The sequence below is a fragment of the Acomys russatus genome, chromosome 16 (assembly GCF_903995435.1).
Source record: "Acomys russatus chromosome 16, mAcoRus1.1, whole genome shotgun sequence".
In the NCBI taxonomy this organism is placed as follows: domain Eukaryota; kingdom Metazoa; phylum Chordata; class Mammalia; order Rodentia; family Muridae; genus Acomys; species Acomys russatus.
The window spans coordinates 27,734,603-27,754,969 of NC_067152.1; the positions used below are offsets into that span (position 1 = coordinate 27,734,603).

The 20,367-nt window shown below is 48.9% G+C and overlaps 2 protein-coding genes across 2 annotated transcripts; one reads left to right on the forward strand and one right to left on the reverse strand.

Moving 5' to 3' along the window:
* Window positions 1-583: 583 nt before the first annotated feature.
* Window positions 584-16,898, forward strand: G6pc1 (glucose-6-phosphatase catalytic subunit 1). The gene is made up of 5 exons (XM_051158692.1): window positions 584-1,021; window positions 5,166-5,275; window positions 11,570-11,675; window positions 14,527-14,642; window positions 15,356-16,898. Exons 1-5 carry the CDS (start codon window positions 792-794, stop codon window positions 15,865-15,867), a joined length of 1,074 nt encoding a protein of 357 aa, XP_051014649.1. The 5' UTR covers window positions 584-791; the 3' UTR covers window positions 15,868-16,898.
* LOC127200173 (protein transport protein Sec61 subunit gamma-like) lies at window positions 3,134-4,660 on the reverse strand. Its single transcript, XM_051158290.1, has 2 exons — window positions 4,635-4,660; window positions 3,134-3,464 (listed from the first exon to the last, which is right to left on the reverse strand). Exons 1-2 carry the CDS (start codon window positions 4,658-4,660, stop codon window positions 3,290-3,292), a joined length of 201 nt encoding a protein of 66 aa, XP_051014247.1. The 3' UTR covers window positions 3,134-3,289.
* Window positions 16,899-20,367: the final 3,469 nt, after the last annotated feature.

The following is a 20,367-nucleotide window of genomic DNA, read 5'->3' on the forward strand; positions in this document are numbered from 1 at the left end:
GCTAGATCTGGGTAGGGGCTTAAAGTTTACCGCCTGTATTGTCCTTGGCTGGTGCCTTAGTTTGAGCAGACCCCTGGGCCCAAATCGCATTCAATACTCTTAACCACTGAGCCATCTCTCCATTCTAATGAAAAAACGTTTTGAAAGATTGTTTTCTTGCCTTAAGAAATACGAAACTCAGTATTGGAAAGATTGTTGGTTTTGCAAAGCAGAAGTAGACCCTGGACCCTCATGAAGTTGATGAAAGGCCAAGGTGACAGTTCCCAGGACAACAGAACCTACTGCTTTTGTACATTCTAAATGAATAGCTCAAAATGTGGCTCCGCACCTCAGCAAACTTCCCTTTGTCTCCAAATAAATCAACCGCAGACTTCAAAAAGCAGATGCCCTTGCAAGAGGTATGGCTGAAACAGACTCTGCCCTGAGCCTCTGGCCTGGCTTCAAGGATCAGGAAGGAGGGCAGCCCCTAGCACTGTCAAGCAGTGTGCCCAAGTTAATAATTGGCTCTGCCAATGGCCGATCAGGCTGTTTTTGTGTGCCTGTTTTGCTATTTTACGTAAATCACCCTGAACACGTTTGCATCAACCTACTGATGATACACCTTTGATCAATAGGTTTTAGACAAAAGTGGTTTTTGAGTCCAAAGATCAGGGCTGGGTTGACCTACAGACTGAATCCAGGGCATATAAAACAGGGGCAAGGCACAAGCTGATAGCAGAGCAATCGCTCCCCAGCCTGGACTCACCGCGTGAACTCTGCTGGCAGCTTCCTGAGGTACCAAGGCAGCGAGGATGGAGGACGGGATGAACGTTCTCCACGACTTTGGGATCCGGTCGACTCGCTACCTCCAGATGAACTACAAAGACTCCCAGGACTGGTTCATCTTAGTGTCTGTGATCGCTGACCTCAGGAACGCCTTCTATGTTCTCTTTCCCATCTGGTTCCATCTGCAGGACACCGTGGGCATCAACCTCCTCTGGGTGGCCGTGGTTGGGGACTGGTTCAACCTCGTCTTTAAATGGTAAGAACCATCAGGGTGGGGGTGATGGGCAGAGGAGGAGGCTGCATTCTCTCTAGAAATGGCTGTCCTTCAGCAGAGGTACCCCCATACTGTTCACCAAGCTACAGCTTAGTCCCCCCACCCCCATTCTGTTCACCAAGCTACAGCTTAGTCCCCCCACCCCACCCGCTGGCTGGAGAGTCTCTACAGAAAGAATAGAGGTTGTGAGAAATCGCATCAGTGCCTGGAAATAGGGAAAGACTTCTGTCAGCTCTGAAGGGGTTTATTTTATTTTATTATTTTGAGATAGGGTCTTGTGTAGCTTCAGCCTGGTCTCAAACTTATTATGTAACAGACAATGGCCTTGAATTCCTCCCCTCCCCCCGAGACAGAGTTTCTCTGTGTAGCCTTGACTGTCCTAGACTCACTTTGTAGACCAGGCTGGCCTCGAACTCACAGCGATCCACCTGCCTCTGCCTCCCGAGTGCTGGGATTAAAGACTTGAATTCCTTCTTGTCTCCACCTCCTGAGTGCTGGTTTCACAGCTGTGTGCTCCCACAGGCAGTTTAGCATCCTGGGGATTGAGCCCAGGGCTTTGATCTTGATGGCCAGGACTCCCCTGATGGAGCTACATCCCAGACCCTGAGAACAAGTTTTTTGTTTTGTCTTGTTTTGTTCGTTTTTTTTTTTTTCCCCCCAGACAGGGTTTTTCTGTGTAGCCTTGGCTATCCTGGACTCGCTTTGTAGACCAGGCTGGCCTCAAACTTACAGAGATCTGCCTGCTTCTGCCTCCCAAGTGCTGGGATTAAAGGTGTGCGCCACCACACCCAGCTAAGGACAGGTTTTGTTGTTGTTGTCGTCGTCGTTGTTGTCTTGTTTTTCAAGACAGGGTTTCTCTGTGTAGCGTTGGCTGTCCTGGACTCACCAAGTAGACCAGGCTGGCCTTGAACTCACAAAGATCCGCCTGCCTCTGCCTCCCGAGTGCTGGGGTTAAGGCATGAGCCACCACGCCCGGCAAAGGACAGATTTTTAAGAAACAATTGTATTACTTTGAAGAAGACTGGGTAGCATAGAAATAGATGTAGGGAAGGAGCAGGGAGGATGTAAGAAAGAAGCAAATAACTTACAACCTTTTGGTTAGGTAGTGAAAAGTAACCCAGACAGGCAGGACCTTGCTCTGCCACCTTCCAGCTGGAAAATTACATAAACTCCCTGAGCTTCTGTCTTAGCATCTATAAACTTTGGTTCTCTCCAGAATCTTAATAATACTCACAATGAACATTTATTGAGCAGTTACTATGTGCCAGTCACACCCCCCACCATGTGTGTGCATGTGTGTGTGTGTGTGTGTGTGTGTGTGTGTGTGTGTGTGTGTTTTGCAGGAGATTGTCCCTTGCACATCTAGAAAAGTGCTCTATCACCGAAGGGCACCGTCATCCCAGGCCATGTGCTTTTCTGTGAGGTAGCTACTTCTATTACAGGTCAGAGAGCAAGGCCTGAGTTTACCGGTAGGATCAAGATGATTAGTAAACAGCGGAGCCTGTCAGCATATGAAGAACTGAGTTACAGTCAGTGACAGAAACTTGATATGGGGGGATGGGGGTGGGGTGGGGTGGTGAGGCAGCAGCCCTGATTTTTAACACTGGCCTGGTTGCATTGTGTACATTTTCCCATTATGGGAATATCCAAGCTATTGATGGCTCTTGCTTGGAAAGAGTCAATGAGTATTTAGCGACTTGTTGGCCAGTGCGAGATAACCCTGGGACACTGCTGGTTTGGCCTGATTCCTCAGCTAAACAATGCAGAGGAGCAGCTTTATCATCCATAAAAATTATCTGTGTCTGCTTTCAGGTTGTGTGTGTGTGTGTGTGTGCATGCGTGTGAACATGTGTGTGCACATGTGTATACATATATGTGTCTGTGTTTGTGGAGGCCAAAGCAGTCACTCCTCAGAAACTTTCTGAGACAAGGTCTCTGACTAGACTGAAGCTCACTGCATAGATTAGACCACTGAGTCCTGGGGATCTACCTGCCTAAACCCCCACTGCTGTCTGCCACCACGCCCTGGATCTTTTTTTCCCCCATAGGATGGTGATGGAGTTCTGGGTTTTTCTGTTTTTGTTGTTGTTGTTGTTGTAGAAAAAATGTTTATTTTGAAATGATTTTAATTTAGAAATAGGAAACCTCATAGGGAGGAGAAAAGAAAAGAAAGACACAAAGTATGCAGGCAACTCTTTACTTCATGAGCTTGCCACGCCCCTATTCGTTCACTAGTTCCCACGATGAGACTCAGCCACCCACAATAATGTTATTGATGGGGATGTGGATCAGTTTCACAAAGAAGCCAACGAATCCCATAATAGCGAATCCTATCGCTGTGGCCGTGGCGATCTTCTGGAATTCTTTTCTATCGGGCTTGGTGCATCTTTTAACCAGCCAAATTGAGTCCTTTACGAACTGTCGACTTGGTCATGACTGTTTGTGGGATGGCAGCTTGAGAGAGAAGAGACACGTAGTGTAGGAGAGGGTTCAGGTTTTCTGTTTTCATAGCAGATATTTTACCTACTGAGCCATCTTCTAGCCCCTGTTTCCCTGCTTCCCGTGTGTGTGTGTGTGTGTGTGTGTGTGTGTGTGTAGACAGAACTCTGGCTGTCCTAAAACTTACCGTGTCCACCAGGCTGGCCTCAAACTCACACAGATCTGCCTGCTCCTGAGTCCCGAGTGTGTGCACCGACATGCCTGGCTTTTCCTTGTGCTTTTTAAGATTGGAGTTGGGGGTGGGGTGGGGGGTGTGAGTCCTCTCATTCTGTAGCCTGGGCTAGCCTGGAACTGACTAAAAGTCCAGTTTGGTCTTGACTCAGGCCTCCATTCAAGTGCTAGGATTACAAGTGTGAGCCACCATGCCTACTTTGTCTGTTTTTATGTTCTCAGGCCTGAAGGCAGAGCCTGCACATGCTCTTTATCACGGAACTATATATCTTCAGCCCCAGGCATTTTTGGTTTTCTTAAAAGACAAGGTCTCTTACTATGTAGTCTAGGCTGGCCTGCAGCTTATATTCCACCAACCTTAGAGACCAGAGGCTAGGATTAGAGGTGTACACAGATATAGCCAGCTCCAGGGCGTTCCCTGTTTTGTTTTTGAGTCAAGGAATCATGTGACATGGGTTGGCCTGAAACTCAGTAAGTAGCCGAAAATTCGCTGTGAACTTCTAATCCACTCCTTCCGTCAGACAAGGATTACAGGAGCATGCCTACCTGCCTGGTGTGTGTGTGTGTGTGTGTGTGTGTGTGTGTGTGTGTGTGTGTACACACCCCTCGGCATGCATATGGAGGTCAGAGGACAGAAAAAGTCTGTTCTCTCCTTCCACCATGTAGATCCCAAAGATTGAACTCAAGTCATCAGGTTTTGGGGCAAGCTCCGTCACCTGCTGAGCCGTCTTGCTGGCTCACTCCTGGTGATTCCTTTTGTTTGTTTCTTTGTTTGTTTGTTTTTTGAGACTCACTTTGTAGACCAGGCTGGCCTCGAACTCACAGATATCTGCCTGCCTCTGCCTCCCGAGTGCTGGCACTAAAGGCGTGCGCCACCATGTCGGACCTGATGTTATGTTTATGTTTAAATAGATAATACATTCACCTGTTCAGATTTCCGAAGTTTTCCATTGTGTCATACAAAGTTTCCCCCCATCCCCTACCTCCTGCTCAGGCTTCTCCCCAGCCACCTCAAAGGCGATACGTACTCAAGCCTCTTTCTGTCTTTGAAAAATGTGAACTTTCCAGGAGGCAGAGGCAGGCGCATTGCTGTCAGTTCGAGGCCAGCTTGGTCTACAAAGTGAGTCCAGGTTAGTGAAAGCTACACAGAGAACCCCTGTCTTGAAAACCCAAAAAAAAAAAAAAAAGCCAGGCAGTGGTAGCGCACCCCTTTAATCTCAGCACTTGGGAAGCAGAGGCAGGTGGATCTCTGTGAGTTCGAGGCCAGTCTGGTCTACAAAGTGAGTCCAGGACAGCCACACAGAGAAACTCTGCCTCAAAAAAAAAAAAAAAAAAAAAAAAAAAAAGAAAAAGAAAAAGAAAAAGAAAAAGAAAAAGAAAAGGAAAAGAAAAGAAAGTGAGCTTCCAGCAAAATCACGCACTTGGTCACTCCTGACATTCTCTGCTGTTTCCACAGGACTCTTTTTGGACAGCGCCCCTATTGGTGGGTCCTGGACACTGATTACTACAGCAACACCTCCGTGCCTCTGATAAAGCAGTTCCCTGTCACCTGTGAGACTGGACCAGGTGAGAGTCCTAACCCTCACTGAGGGGGGGGGGGGGGGGACGGACACCATTCTTTATAGACTTGCACTGACGCCAACCGTGAGGAGGCTTGAGGACAGCCACTGCTTCACTCTTTTGTCACAATTCAATTTGTCTTCCATTTGGTACAAATTCATAGCAGCAGGGAACCTCCATTGCTAGTTTGGAAACCTAAGTGACACTTCCAGGATTAAAGTCCAAGAGAGGCAGTGACACACCCACAGGCAATGGTTAGTCAGGATAACTGAGCCAGAGCCCCGTATCCAGAGAGGGGACAGTGATGGACAGAAGCCTGAGGCTTTGGTTGTCCCTCTTAGCAGCCTGGCCCAGGGAACACGGTCCTCTAAAAAGACAGTCCCATCCTCATGCTATTTGCAGTTTTTGTCTTATTTGGGGGAGTTTGTTTCTTTGTTTTGAGGTATGTCCTCACGTAAGCCTGACTGGTCCTAAACTCCCTAGGCAATTGACAATGACTTTCTGATGCTCCCGCCTCCCCCACCTGCCTCCAAGGACTGAGGTGACACAGGTATGGCAGACAAGCACTTTACCAACTGGGCCACATCCCAAGAGTAACTTCTGTTGTATTAGTTATAGACAAATAGGAATCGTTAGGTCAAATGATGGACTTTTTTTTTTTAATGAGAAATATGGGGCTGGAGAGATGGCTCAGAGGTTAAGAGCACTGACTGCTCTTCCAAAGGTCATGAGTTCAATTCCCAGCAACCACATGGTGGCTCATAACCATCTATAATGAGATCTGTATACATAATAAATAAGTAAATCTTTAAAAATTAAAAAAAATAAAAATGAGAAATATCCAATAAGACCTTCCCAGAAAGTCTCTGTGCCATTATCCCCTCCTCAGGGTCCCTCCCTGGCCTTCTGGACTAGACAACATCTTGGAAGTTTAGTCTAGAGACCATTGGTCTCCCTAGCTCTAATTTTTACTGAGGACCTACCATGTGCCAAGCCTTCTTCTAGAAGCCCGAGATACCTTCGCTAGTGAACAAAGCAAAGAAAGATCCAGGCTTTATAGGACTAAAATTTGAAGAAAACGGGTCAGTGCACAAAGAAATAATAATAAATCAGTAAGACAGAGTATTAGAAGATAATTTGCAAAAAGAAGAAAGGGAAGAGAAAAAAAAAGTGGCTGGAGAGATGGCTCAGCAGTCAAGATCACTGGCTTCTCTTCCAAAGGACCCAGGTTCAATTCCTGACATCCATATGGCATCTCAGAGCTGTTTGTAACTCCGGTTTCAGGGGATCTAAGTCTTCTATAAATACTGCATGCACGTACTGAACAGACATACATGCAGATAAAGCACACATAAATGTAATTTTTTTAATAGGGGGGAAGGGAGTAGAGAGAGAGTGAGAAAGTCTGTCCCTGAGATATCCTGGAATGCTGACTGGAGTAGAGATGAGAGAGCAGTGGCTACTCTCCAGAGCCACAACTGTGCAGGTGAAGGGATGTGCTGACAGGCAGAAAGAGAAGTTCAGTTGTGACTAAATCTCACACGACTCCACAAGGAGCTCTCAAACTGGAGATTTTTCTTCAAAGCAAGGGCATCGGACTTTATGGCATAATATAGACAAGTTATGGGAAGCAAGCTGCACTGAGGTATAGAGGATACCAGTGACCAAGATGGCTGTCTTCAGCCAAAGCCATGCTCCCAAAAGGCTGAGAGTTAAGGACCACCTACAACCATATTCTTACCATGTGGAGAACTGTCATTCTGTCTGGTGGGATGTAGGGGTGTGGATGGCAGATCTCAGGAATGGGAAGCAACTGTAAGATGGTCAGAGTAAGTCTCATTGAAAAGGTGACATCTGGTGGGGGAGTGATGGTGCACACCTTTAATCCCAGCACTTAGGAGGCAGAGGCAGATGGATCGCTGTGAGTTCGAGGCCAGCCTGGTCTACAAATTGAGTCCAGGACAACCAAGACTACCCAGAGAAACCCTGTCTCAAAAATTCAAATGAATAAATAAATAAATAAATAAATAAATAAATAAATGTGACATCTGAGTCAAGACTTGAAGAGGCAAGGGAGTTGACCCGAGGAATTATGGGAGAAGAGCATGCCTGATATGCTTAGAGGCAAGCAGCAAGCAGTGTGGTCAGAGCAGAGCGAGAAGGAGAGTAGATAGGAATGGCTGGTGGGCAGATCAGAGTGTAATTTGCACCCCCAGTGTCCTGATTCCTGTGCAATCTCCAGGCCATCTGTAACTGCAAGAGCAGTTAATGTCCCTTTGTGTTTGCTGACCACTGTACTCCCACGCCCTTGCACCATGATTGACACACGGTGTGGATTGAATTTGTTAAATAATTGAATTATAGATAAATGAGTACATAGTAAGATGAATGGATAGGTGGATGGGAGGCATGACGCATGGATGGGCTGATGGATGGGTGGATGGGAGGCATGACGCATGGATGGGCTGATGGATGGGTGGGTGGATGGGAGGCATGATGCATGGATGGGCTGATGGATGGATGGATGGATAGGTGGATGGGAGGCATGACGCATGGATGGGCTGATGGATGGGTGGATAGGTGGATGGGAGGCATGACGCATGGATGGGCTGATGGATGGATAGGTGGATGGGAGGCATGACGCATGGATGGGCTGATGGATGGATGGATGGATAGGTGGATGGGAGGCATGACGCATGGATGGGCTGATGGATGGATGGATGGATAGGTGGATGGGAGGCATGACGCATGGATGGGCTGATGGATGGATGGGTGGATAGGTGGATGGGAGGCATGACGCATGGATGGGCTGATGGATGGGTGGATAGGTGGATGGGAGGCATGACGCATGGATGGGCTGATGGATGGATGGATAGGTGGATGGGAGGCATGACGCATGGATGGGCTGATGGATGGATGGGTGGATAGGTGGATGGGAGGCATGATGCATGGATGGGCTGATGGATGGGTGGATAGGTGGATGGGAGGCATGATGCATGGATGGGCTGATGGATGGATGGATAGGTGGATGGGAGGCATGACGCATGGATGGGCTGATGGATGGGTGGGTGGATAGGTGGATGGGAGGCATGATGCATGGATGGGCTGATGGATGGGTGGATAGGTGGATGGGAGGCATGACGCATGGATGGGCTGATGGATGGATGGATAGGTGGATGGGAGGCATGACGCATGGATGGGCTGATGGATGGGTGGGTGGATGGGAGGCATGATGCATGGATGGGCTGATGGATGGATGGATGGATAGGTGGATGGGAGGCATGACGCATGGATGGGCTGATGGATGGATGGGTGGATAGGTGGATGGGAGGCATGATGCATGGATGGGCTGATGGATGGATGGATAGGTGGATGGGAGGCATGACGCATGGATGGGCTGATGGATGGGTGGGTGGATGGGAGGCATGATGCATGGATGGGCTGATGGATGGATGGATGGATAGGTGGATGGGAGGCATGACGCATGGATGGGCTGATGGATGGATGGGTGGGTGGATGGGAGGCATGACGCATGGATGGGCTGATGGATGGATGGATAGGTGGATGGGAGGCATGACGCATGGATGGGCTGATGGATGGATGGGTGGATAGGTGGATGGGAGGCATGACGCATGGATGGGCTGATGGATGGATAGGTGGATGGGAGGCATGACGCATGGATGGGCTGATGGATGGATGGATAGGTGGATGGGAGGCATGACGCATGGATGGGCTGATGGATGGATGGATGGATAGGTGGATGGGAGGCATGACGCATGGATGGGCTGATGGATGGATGGGTGGATAGGTGGATGGGAGGCATGACGCATGGATGGGCTGATGGATGGATGGATGGATAGGTGGATGGGAGGCATGACGCATGGATGGGCTGATGGATGGATGGGTGGATAGGTGGATGGGAGGCATGACGCATGGATGGGCTGATGGATGGATGGGTGGATAGGTGGATGGGAGGCATGACGCATGGATGGGCTGATGGATGGATGGGTGGATAGGTGGATGGGAGGCATGACGCATGGATGGGCTGATGGATGGATGGGTGGATAGGTGGATGGGAGGCATGACGCATGGATGGGCTGATGGATGGATGGGTGGATAGGTGGATGGGAGGCATGACGCATGGATGGGCTGATGGATGGATAGGTGGATGGGAGGCATGACGCATGGATGGGCTGATGGATGGATAGGTGGATGGGAGGCATGACGCATGGATGGGCTGATGGATGGGTGGATGGATAGGTGGATGGGAGGCATGACGCATGGATGGGCTGATGGATGGATGGGTGGATAGGTGGATGGGAGGCATGACGCATGGATGGGCTGATGGATGGGTGGATGGATAGGTGGATGGGAGGCATGACGCATGGATGGGCTGATGGATGGATGGGTGGATAGGTGGATGGGAGGCATGACGCATGGATGGGCTGATGGATGGGTGGATAGGTGGATGGGAGGCATGATGCATGGATGGGCTGATGGGTGGATGGGTGGATGGGAGGCATGATGCATGGATGGGCTGATGGATGGATGGGTGGATAGGTGGATGGGAGGCATGACGCATGGATGGGCTGATGGATGGGTGGATAGGTGGATGGGAGGCATGACGCATGGATGGGCTGATGGATGGGTGGATGGATAGGTGGATGGGAGGCATGACGCATGGATGGGCTGATGGATGGGTGGATGGATAGGTGGATGGGAGGCATGACGCATGGATGGGCTGATGGATGGATGGGTGGATAGGTGGATGGGAGGCATGACGCATGGATGGGCTGATGGATGGGTGGATGGATGGGTGGATGGGAGGCATGACGCATGGATGGGCTGATGGATGGATGGGTGGATAGGTGGATGGGAGGCATGACGCATGGATGGGCTGATGGATGGGTGGATAGGTGGATGGGAGGCATGATGCATGGATGGGCTGATGGGTGGATGGGTGGATGGGAGGCATGATGCATGGATGGGCTGATGGATGGATGGTGGATAGGTGGATGGGAGGCATGACGCATGGATGGGCTGATGGATGGGTGGATAGGTGGATGGGAGGCATGATGCATGGATGGGCTGATGGGTGGATGGGTGGATGGGAGGCATGATGCATGGATGGGCTGATGGATGGATGGGTGGATAGGTGGATGGGAGGCATGACGCATGGATGGGCTGATGGATGGATGGATGGATAGGTGGATGGGAGGCATGATGCATGGATGGGCTGATGGATGGGTGGATAGGTGGATGGGAGGCATGATGCATGGATGGGCTGATGGATGGGTGGGTGGATAGGTGGATGGGAGGCATGATGCATGGATGGGCTGATGGATGGATGGGTGGATAGGTGGATGGGAGGCATGATGCATGGATGGGCTGATGGATGGGTGGATAGGTGGATGGGAGGCATGATGCATGGATGGGCTGATGGATGGATGGGTGGATAGGTGGATGGGAGGCATGACGCATGGATGGGCTGATGGATGGATGGGTGGATAGGTGGATGGGAGGCATGATGCATGGATGGGCTGATGGATGGATGGATAGGTGGATGGGAGGCATGATGCATGGATGGGCTGATGGATGGATGGATAGGTGGATGGGAGGCATGATGCATGGATGGGCTGATGGATGGATGGATAGGTGGATGGGAGGCATGATGCATGGATGGGCTGATGGATGGATGGATAGGTGGATGGGAGGCATGATGCATGGATGGGCTGATGGATGGGTGGATAGGTGGATGGGAGGCATGATGCATGGATGGGCTGATGGATGGGTGGATAGGTGGATGGGAGGCATGACGCATGGATGGGCTGATGGATGGATGGGTGGATGGGAGGCATGACGCATGGATAGGCTGATGGATGGATGGATAGGTGGATGGGAGGCATGATGCATGGATGGGCTGATGGATGGATGGGTGGATAGGTGGATGGGAGGCATGATGCATGGATGGGCTGATGGATGGATGGATAGGTGGATGGGAGGCAATGATGCATGGATGGGCTGATGGATGGATGGGTGGATAGGTGGATGGGAGGCATGATGCATGGATGGGCTGATGGATAGGTGGATGGGAGGCATGACGCATGGATGGGCTGATGGATGGGTGGATAGGTGGATGGGAGGCATGATGCATGGATGGGCTGATGGATGGATAGGTGGATGGGAGGCATGACGCATGGATGGGCTGATGGATGGGTGGATAGGTGGATGATGCCTCAGAAGTCTCTCAAATAGACATTTTTCCATCTTTAGCCCATCCATTTCCTTTCTGTCCTTTAGGAAGTCCTTCCGGCCATGCTATGGGCACAGCAGGTGTATACTATGTGATGGTCACTTCTACCCTCGCTATGTTTCGTGGCAAGAAAAGGCCAACTTATGGATTCCGGTAAGAACTTACCATTAGGGGTGTGGGTGAGCAAAAAACTCCATAGCTGGCACAGAGCTGTCCTTCCTACTTCCCCAGCCCCACGCTCACACCTGCGGGTGGCACTAGTTAAGAGTTGGGGCAGTTCTGCTGCGAGTTAACATCACAGATTGTTAGGGCCAGAAGGAATCCACTAGGGTAGCCCCTGTTTCAGACAAAGAACTACAGCTTACCAACATAAACAGAGATTCTACGGAGCATCTGGAGCAGTGATTCTCAACCTGTGGGTTGAGACCCCTTGGGGGGTGGGGGGGTCACATATCAGATATCCTGCATATCAGATATTTACACTATGGTTCGTGACAGTAGCAAATACACAGTTCTGAAGTAGCAGCAAAGTGATTTTATGGTTGTGGTCATCACAACACAAGGGAACTGTATTAAAAGGTTGCAGCATTAAGAAGGTTGAGAGAGAGAGTGGCAAGGCTTAGATTAAATTCATTATTTCATCCATTCACCTACAGGTTTGGTTCTGGGTATCAAACTTGGGGCTTTGTGCATGCTGTATAACTACTCTGTCATGGAACTATATCTCCAGCATTTAAAAAAAAAAAATCCACTGGGCAGTAGTGGCACAGGCATTTAATCCCAGCACCTGGGAGGTAGAGGCAGGCAGATATCTATGAGTTCGAAGCCAGCCTGGTCTACAGAGCAAGTTCTAGGACAGCCAGAGAAAGCCTGTCTTGAAAAACCAAAAAAATAAAAATTTAAATTTAAAAAATCCGCTTCTGTATCAGCCTGGAGTCACCTCATACAGGTTAAAATAAACAGACATAAGATGATCCTAATGTGGAGACCCTAGGTATTCAGTCAGGATGTAAATCCTTAGTTATCAAATAGATATAATTGGGCAGTTAAAAGACATAGAAAGAGGGCCTAGAGAGATGGCTCAGTGGTTAAAAATACTGGAGGTGCTTCTGGAAGACCTGGGTTCAGTTCCCAGCAGCCCATATGTTGGTTCACAGCTGTCTGTAACCCCAGTTCCAGGAGATCTGACTCCATCTTCTGACCTCTGTGGACTCTGGGCATATATGTAATTGTTTTTAACAAAACCTCAAATGTTCAATTTTACCAATGAAGACTCAGGAGCCAGATGCTGGGGTGAAAGCCTGCTAGCTCGGTGAGGCAGAGGAAGCATTCAGCTAACCTTCCTGCTCAGCCAAAGCCCTCCCCTGCAACAAACAAACAAACAAACAAACAAACAAAAAACCCATCTTCTGCTCCACATTGTCTCAAAAACTCCTCAAACTCAATCAACATCCCTTCCTTCTACTTCCTGTGCACCCCTATATTAGTCCTCCTGATGTCCTCTCACTCTCTATAGTTTTTTTTCCCCCTATGTTCACTCCTGTCAACCGGTTGCTTGTTCTGGCTCTTGACCTATGGTTGACTTTATTTAATCCTGTTTACAATATTCAAACCAAAAGCTTGTGGGTTAAAGATATGTGCTAGGGCTAAGCCACACCACAACTAGAAACAGGTTTTTCCAGTAAACAACACAATCTTGGGGTTCACAGTATGATCAAATATCCTGCAGCAATACGGGGTATAAGGCAAAACACACATACACATGAAAGTGCATATAAATGATGCTGTGTGATAGAGAATCAGGAGTTCAAGATCATCCTCAGCTGGGGCTGGAGAGATGGCTCAGAGGTTAAGAGCACTGTCTGTTCTTCCAAAGGTCCTAAGTTCAATTCCCAGCAACCGCATGGTGGCTCACAACCATCTATAATGAGATCCGGTGCCCTCTTCTGGCATTCAGGCATACACAGAGGCAGAACATTGAATATATACTAAAAAAAATTTTTTTAAATCATCCTCAGCCACATAGAGAGTTTGAAGCCAACCTAGGCTATATATAGGGCCCCTCTCAAAAAAAAATTTAAAAATAAATAATAAAAAAAACCCTGAGTCTGTAAGATAGCTCTGCAATCCTCATAAAGGTGAAGGAAAAAAATCCTCATGAGGTCGCCCTCTAACTTTTATACATGTTAGGCATATATGCACCCTACTCCCACACCCACATCATATACAGAAACACAATAATAATAAATTGAAGGTTTCTTTTCTTTTTCTTTCTTTCTTTTTTTTTTTTTTTTTTTTTTTTTGGTTTTTCAAGACAGGGTTTCTCTGTGTAGCCTTGGCCATCCTGGACTCACTTTGTAGACCAGGCTGGCCTCGAACTCACAGCGATCCGCCTGCCTCTGCCTCCCGAGTGCTGGGATTAAAGGCGTGGGCCACCACGCCCGGCTGAAGGTTTCTTAAAAGAAAAAAAAATTCGCATAAACACGGTCTTAGTTGCTTTGATGAAACACCATGACCAAGGCAACTTAAGGAAGGGAAGGCTTATGTGGGTCTCAGTTCCACAGGGATAAGAGTGGCAGAGAAACATGGTGGCAGAAACAGCTGAGAGCCCACGTGTTAAGCTACAAGCACCAAGCAGAGAGAGCAGACTCAAAATCATCAACACACATGCATGCACACATGCGCACGTGCACACACACACACACATACACACACACACACACACACGCACATACGCATACATGCCCAGCAAGTCTTTAAGCTCTCCAAACTGCCCCTTCCTCTATCAAGGCCATGCCTCCAAATCCTACGCAAACAGGACCACTAACTGTAGCTTGTGGGGGGGGGGGGGAGGCGGGGGAGGATCTCACTCAAAACACTCCCAATTTCTAAAAATTCCTCTGCAGAGGCTCAGTTTGCCAGGTTTCACCGCTCCCGCCAGGGCCATTGTCTTTGCCTAAGGATCCGAATTTGGGGTACAGAGTGATTGCCTATTCTGTTGCAGGTGTCTGAACATCGTCCTGTGGTTGGGATACTGGGCTGTCCAGCTGAATGTCTGTCTGTCCCGGATCTACCTTGCGGCTCATTTTCCCCACCAGGTTGTGGCTGGAGTCTTGTCAGGTACTGGCAGCCCTGACTCCTTTCCCACCTACTTCTATTTTCTCAGGATCCTCCTCCATCAGCAGGTCTCTGTGCTGTCAGCTTTTCAGTGTTTTTTTTTTTTTTAAAGATTTATTTATTATGTATACAATATCCTGCCGGTAGGCCAGAAGAGGACACCAGATCTCATTATAGATGGCTCTGAGCCACCATATGGTTGCTGGGAATTGAACTCATGACCTTTGGAAGAGCAGTCGGTGCTCTTAACCTCTGAGCCATCTCTCCAGCCCCTTTCAGTGGTTTAAGAGCTGGCCAGGTGTGGTGGCACACGCCTTTAATCCCAGCACTCGGGAGGCAGAGGCAGACGGATCTCTGTGAGTTCGAGGCCAGCCTGGTCTACAAAGTGAGTCCAGGACAGTCAAGGTTACACAGAGAAACCCTGTCTCGAAAAACCAAACCAAACCAAAACAAAACAAAACAAAAAACCCTGAATTAAATGGGCTTGTCTGCCCTGAGTGACTCCAAGAAGAAACAGGTCCTGACACACACAACAGGAAACTTAAACTCAGTGGGAAGATGTACGGGATACGATTCTTCCATCTGAAAGACCCTCTTGAGGACCTTCCACTTTGGTGTGTGATGGAATCTCATCGGGGGTATGACGTCATATCCCCCCCCCCCCCCCCCCCCCCCCCCGGCTGCCTCTGTTTCTCACAGTTCTTTCCTCTGCACAGGCATCGCTGTGGCTGAAACTTTCCGCCGCATCCGGGGCATCTACAATGCCAGCCTCAAGAAGTACTGTCTCATCACCTTCTTCCTGTTCGGTTTCGCACTCGGATTTTACCTGCTGCTAAAAGGACTAGGGGTGGACCTCCTGTGGACTTTGGAGAAAGCCAAGAGATGGTGTGAACGGCCGGAGTGGGTCCACCTCGACACCACACCCTTTGCCAGCCTCTTCAAAAACCTGGGGACTCTCTTGGGGTTGGGGCTGGCCCTCAACTCCAGCATGTACCGGCAGAGCCGCAAGGGAGAACTCAGGAAGTCTCTCCCCTTCCGCCTAGCCTGCATCGGGACCTCCTTGGTCTTTCTGCACCTCTTTGACTCTTTGAAACCTCCACCCCAGAACGAGTCGGTCTTCTACGTCTTGTCTTTCTGCAAGAGTGCGACGGTCCCCTTTGCATCTGTCAGTCTTATCCCCTACTGCCTATCCCGAGTCCTGGGCCAGACACACAAGAAGTCTTTGTAAGGCACGTGGGGATCCTTGGTATTTAAAGTCAATGACCTGTGCAAAGGACTGCGGGCAGCCAAAGCCTTCTGCAACCCACTGCGGGAGCCAGAGGTGCTCCCATCAGCCCCGGTAACTCCTCGGTGTCTTTCTTTGCTATCTTAAACCAAAAAGGTGAATTTTATAAAGCGAACAGGGCTGTTTGAGGAAATGTTGAGAGGTAGAAGTTGGGTCATTCTGGATGTTTCCCTTGAAGACCCACTTACCATTCTCCTGTCAGATATAGAAGAACAAGCCCAGGCCAGAGGTTCTGACTGGGAACTTGCTCCCGGTATGGAATCCTCCCAGCTGGAACAAGGGAAAGACCACAGGGCGCAGGACCAGGAGGCGGGGTGGTGTCTCCTGTGCCGAGCAGACCATGTGCCAGTTAGAGGGGGGTAATCCTTGCTTCTGCCTTTTCTCTACTGTACAGAAAAGTCACACTGTGCGCTTGTGTCACTGAACGGCCACGGCGACTGTGTCACTGCACATTCGGAGCGTTCAGGCATCATCGACTGCCCTACCACATCCTCAGCCTCTTCCTCAGCCTAGGTCTGCGGTCCCTAGACCTCTCCATTGGTCCCCTGACTCGGCTGGGGGACCCTCGGGTGTCCAGCGGGCAACTGTTTGATGGTGCTTTTGTAGGATTAAATTAAACTCTGAAATCTTGGGCGAAATGGCAAGGGGAGAGCCAGGGTTCCTCTCCCCCTAAGGTCACTCCGATGCTACTTTTGGTTCCTGGAGCAGACATATGACTCCTTTCTGTAGCCCAAGCCAGCCAAGAACTCATTCTTAGAGGAAAAGGCAGCTCCTCCCTGCCTGTTCTCCAGCCTGGGTGGATTTGCAGAGTATGTCTGCAGAAAGAAAAGATGCTGAGCTATTTATTCAAAATCCCTGTTTTTGCTACAAATTCTGCATGTATTCCTACCCACGCCAAATACCTTGTTCTTAACATCTTTGAAAAGAAATCTACATGTGTGCAGTATTTTATTAAAATAACATTTTATTTAAGAATGCACTGTTGCTTATTGTTCTATTTTGTTTCATTTTTTTTCTTATCCATATTTTTAGTTGATGTGTATGGGTATTTTGTCTGTATGTATGTCTGTGCACCGTGTATCCTTACAGATTCCAGACGAGGGTGTCAGATCTCCTAGAACCCGAGTTACAGATGTTGCGAGCTGCCATGTGGGTGCTGGGAATTGAACCCCGTCTTCAATCACATGTAAAAATGCCGAGCATGCTAGTACACATTACATTTGTAATACCAACAATGGTGACATGGGATGGGGAGAAAGGTTGAACCTGGAGTTAGGTTCAAGGGTAGTGCTCCAGGTCAAGGAGAGATCTGTCTCAAAAGGTGGAAAGTGCTTAAGAAACAACACATGACGTTACAGACAGACACACACACACACACACACAGAGGGAGACGTGGGGGACATGGTAGGAAAGAGCTTTATTACAAGCAAGCTAAAGACTTAAAAGGCCAGGCGATGATGGCGCACCTTTAGTCCCAGCACTCGGGAGGCAGAGGCAGGCAGATCGCTTGAGGTCGAAGTCAGCCTGGTCTACAAAGGGAGTCCAAGACAGCCAAAGCTACACAGAGAAACCCTGTCTCGAAAAACAAACAAACAAACAAACAAAAAAAAAAAAAAGAAAGAAAACTTAAAAGGCCATCTTCCTGGGATGCTGACTTAAGGGGAGTTTATTTTTATTTTATTTTATTCCTTTATTTTTCAAGACAGGGTTTCTCCTTGTAGCCCAGGCTGTCCTGGACTCACTTTGTAGACCAGACTGGCCTCGAACTCATAGAGATCCGCCTGCCTCTGCCTACCAGGTGCTGAAATTAAAGGCGTGCGCCACAACGCCCAGCTTTAAGGAAAGTTTACATAGGAAATTGTGATTGCAGACTGATGGGCATACAGCCAGAGGTCTGTATTAAAATGACACCCATCTAATCACCAACTGAGGTGCTTTTTTATTCTACAAAACTCAAGAACAAAGATCAGTTGAGCCTAGAAGCACAAGCCTTTAATCCGGTGGTTCTCAACCGGTGGGTCTCAGCCCCTTTGGGGACTGCATATCATCAGATACCCTGCATATCACATATTTACATTATGATTTAAAACAGTAGCAAAATTACAGTTATGCAGTAGTAACAAAATAACTTAATGGTTGCGGGTCACCAAACATGAGAAACTGTATTAAAAGGTTGCAGCATTACGAAGTTTGAAGATGGCTCCCTGCCATTCAGAGACTGAGGCAGGAGGATTGCTAGTGCCAGATCTGCCCAAGATGCAGAGCAAGTTCAAGGGCAAGCTTGACTGACTTAGTGAGACTATCTCAAAGTGAAAAAAACAACAGAGCTGAGGAGATGGCTCCGCTATTTAAAGTGAGTAATGACCCAAGTTCAGTCATCAGCACCCATGTATAAACCACATGCAGCAGCACAGGACTGTAATCCTATAGACAGGGAAGTGGAGACAGGAGGACCCCTGGGCCTTGCTGGCTATTGGGTCCAAAGGAACCACCATTTCCCTAGATTTCAAAAGGAAGAAGAGACAGTGGCTACCTGTGGTGCTCATTTGCACACCAAAGTGCATGCTGGCCTCCAGGCTCCCTCAGTAATCACAAGTAACCTGACACACTCTCAAACTCCATGTGAGCACCCTCACTCTTCTTATCTCCTCCTCCCCCCACCCCTGCATTCCCTCCAGGTCACAGGCTTCCTCTCCCAGCTGCTAACTCCTTATAACCCTGCTATTTTGGTTAAGCTCACTTTCTATCTCCCTCCCTCCACTCTCCCATGCCCCCCTCCCCCGTCTCTCTCTCTGACTCTGTGTCTCTGTCTCTCTCTCTCTCTGTTCTGTGAGGGCTCAATTCAAAGTACTGTGCTTGAGAGCTCTATAAAACAAAAATGCCTCTAACCTGTAAACCCCACTTGCCCAAGGACAGATCACTTCCTGGAATGCTTGGGGCTCTTGCTCATGTGAGATAACAGGCCACGTGTTTTCACTTCAGTGAACAAGCTTGCTCGCCCCAAATGTGCAAGGATGTGCTTGACCACAGTTAGAGGGGAAGAACGTCAAGATGTGTGCTTGCCCCTGGCTAAACGAAGGTGGGTTTTGCCTTTAGTAAGCACTGGGCTAATGTGATTGCCAGGCAATTCTCGGCGTGGACTTTGCCAGTGTCCATTGTCATGGCAACTCTAATAAAGCTTGTTTCACATTTGGCTTAGGAGCTGTGGTGGTGGTCTTATTCTCTCCAGTGGGATTAGCAGTTCCTCTCTCTGCTCTGCTCCTGCTTCTCCCATAGCCAGGTTCAGCCTGCTGACCATGTTCAGTCTTCTCCTTTCTCTCTCTGCTCTGGATGTTTCCAGATGCTTCTCTCATATCTACAATAAAAACCTTCCTAGCCAAACCATGGAGTGATCACATCATCCATGTTGGTGAGCTCCAGATTCAATGAGAGACCCTGCCTCAAAAAATAAGATGGAGAGCTGGAGAGATGGTTCAGAGGTTAAGAGCACTGACTGCTCTTCCAGAAGTCCTGAGTTCAATTCCCAGCAACCACATGGTGGCTCACAAAGATCTATAATGAGATCTGGTGCCCTCTTCTGGCCTGCAGGTGTATGTGCAGGCAGAGCATTGTATACATAATAAATAAATAAATCTTAAAAAAAAAAAATAATAAGATGGAGAGTAATTGAGGAAGACATCCAACAATGACCTCTGTTTTACACACACACAGACACACACACACACACACGGGGGAGGGGTCAGGAATCTGCTTCAGTGACCAGAGTGTCTAGTATATGCAAGGCCGTAGGTTCAACCATCTACAACCAAAGGCAGTGAGGCTAAGAGTTTTATGTCCTAAGACTGTTCTTGTGTCCATTTTTCCATGTGCAGCTCCTGACATGTATACAATGGACAGGCTGGGGCAGGGTAGGGTATCTACCTGAAGGCCCTCTTGCTGATCACTGAACTCGCCATAGCAATCATTGTGAAAGACAAGGGTCAGGAGACGCTAAACGGGCAGGCAGACCACAGTCTGGCCTCAGCGCAGAGCTTCGGAACTAGAAAGGCAGCGTTGGCCAAGGCAGCACACTGGTTACCAGACCACAGGGCAGCAGGAGTTGCTCTGAGATCACATTGCAACTTGAAGGAGGGTGTGGCAGAGCTACTGCCAAGTGAAGCAATCGCACACCAGCAAGTGGGGAAGAGAGCATGGGGGGGGGCGGCGGCGAGGGGAGGGTGAGGGGGGTGCGGTCAGGACAGGACTAGTGACCCGCTGTGAGCAAGGGTTGATGTTACAGGTAAAGAAAGTCTAAGGAAGCTGGAAGCGCCCAGGAATGCTCAAAAAAAAAGCTACTGCGAGTTTCTGTTAAGTGATTTATTCAATCCTGGTTCACAGTCCCACCTCGGAAGCCTCGCCCCTCCCCCTTATCACCGTAACCCTGAGCAGCTTTAGGCAAGAGCT

Coding starts and splice junctions, on each gene's coding strand:
- LOC127200173 (XM_051158290.1), bottom strand. CDS start 4,660: ATGGAAAACTTCGGAAATCTGAACAG. Junction 3,465..4,634: donor AACTTCGGAAATCTGAACAG/GTGAATGTATTA, acceptor GTCATGACCAAG/TCGACAGTTCGTAAAGGACT.
- G6pc1 (XM_051158692.1), top strand. CDS start 792: ATGGAGGACGGGATGAACGTTCTCCACGACTTTGGGATCCGGTCGACT. Junction 5,276..11,569: donor CACCTGTGAGACTGGACCAG/GTGAGAGTCCTA, acceptor TCTGTCCTTTAG/GAAGTCCTTCCGGCCATGCT. Junction 14,643..15,355: donor TGTGGCTGGAGTCTTGTCAG/GTACTGGCAGCC, acceptor TCCTCTGCACAG/GCATCGCTGTGGCTGAAACT.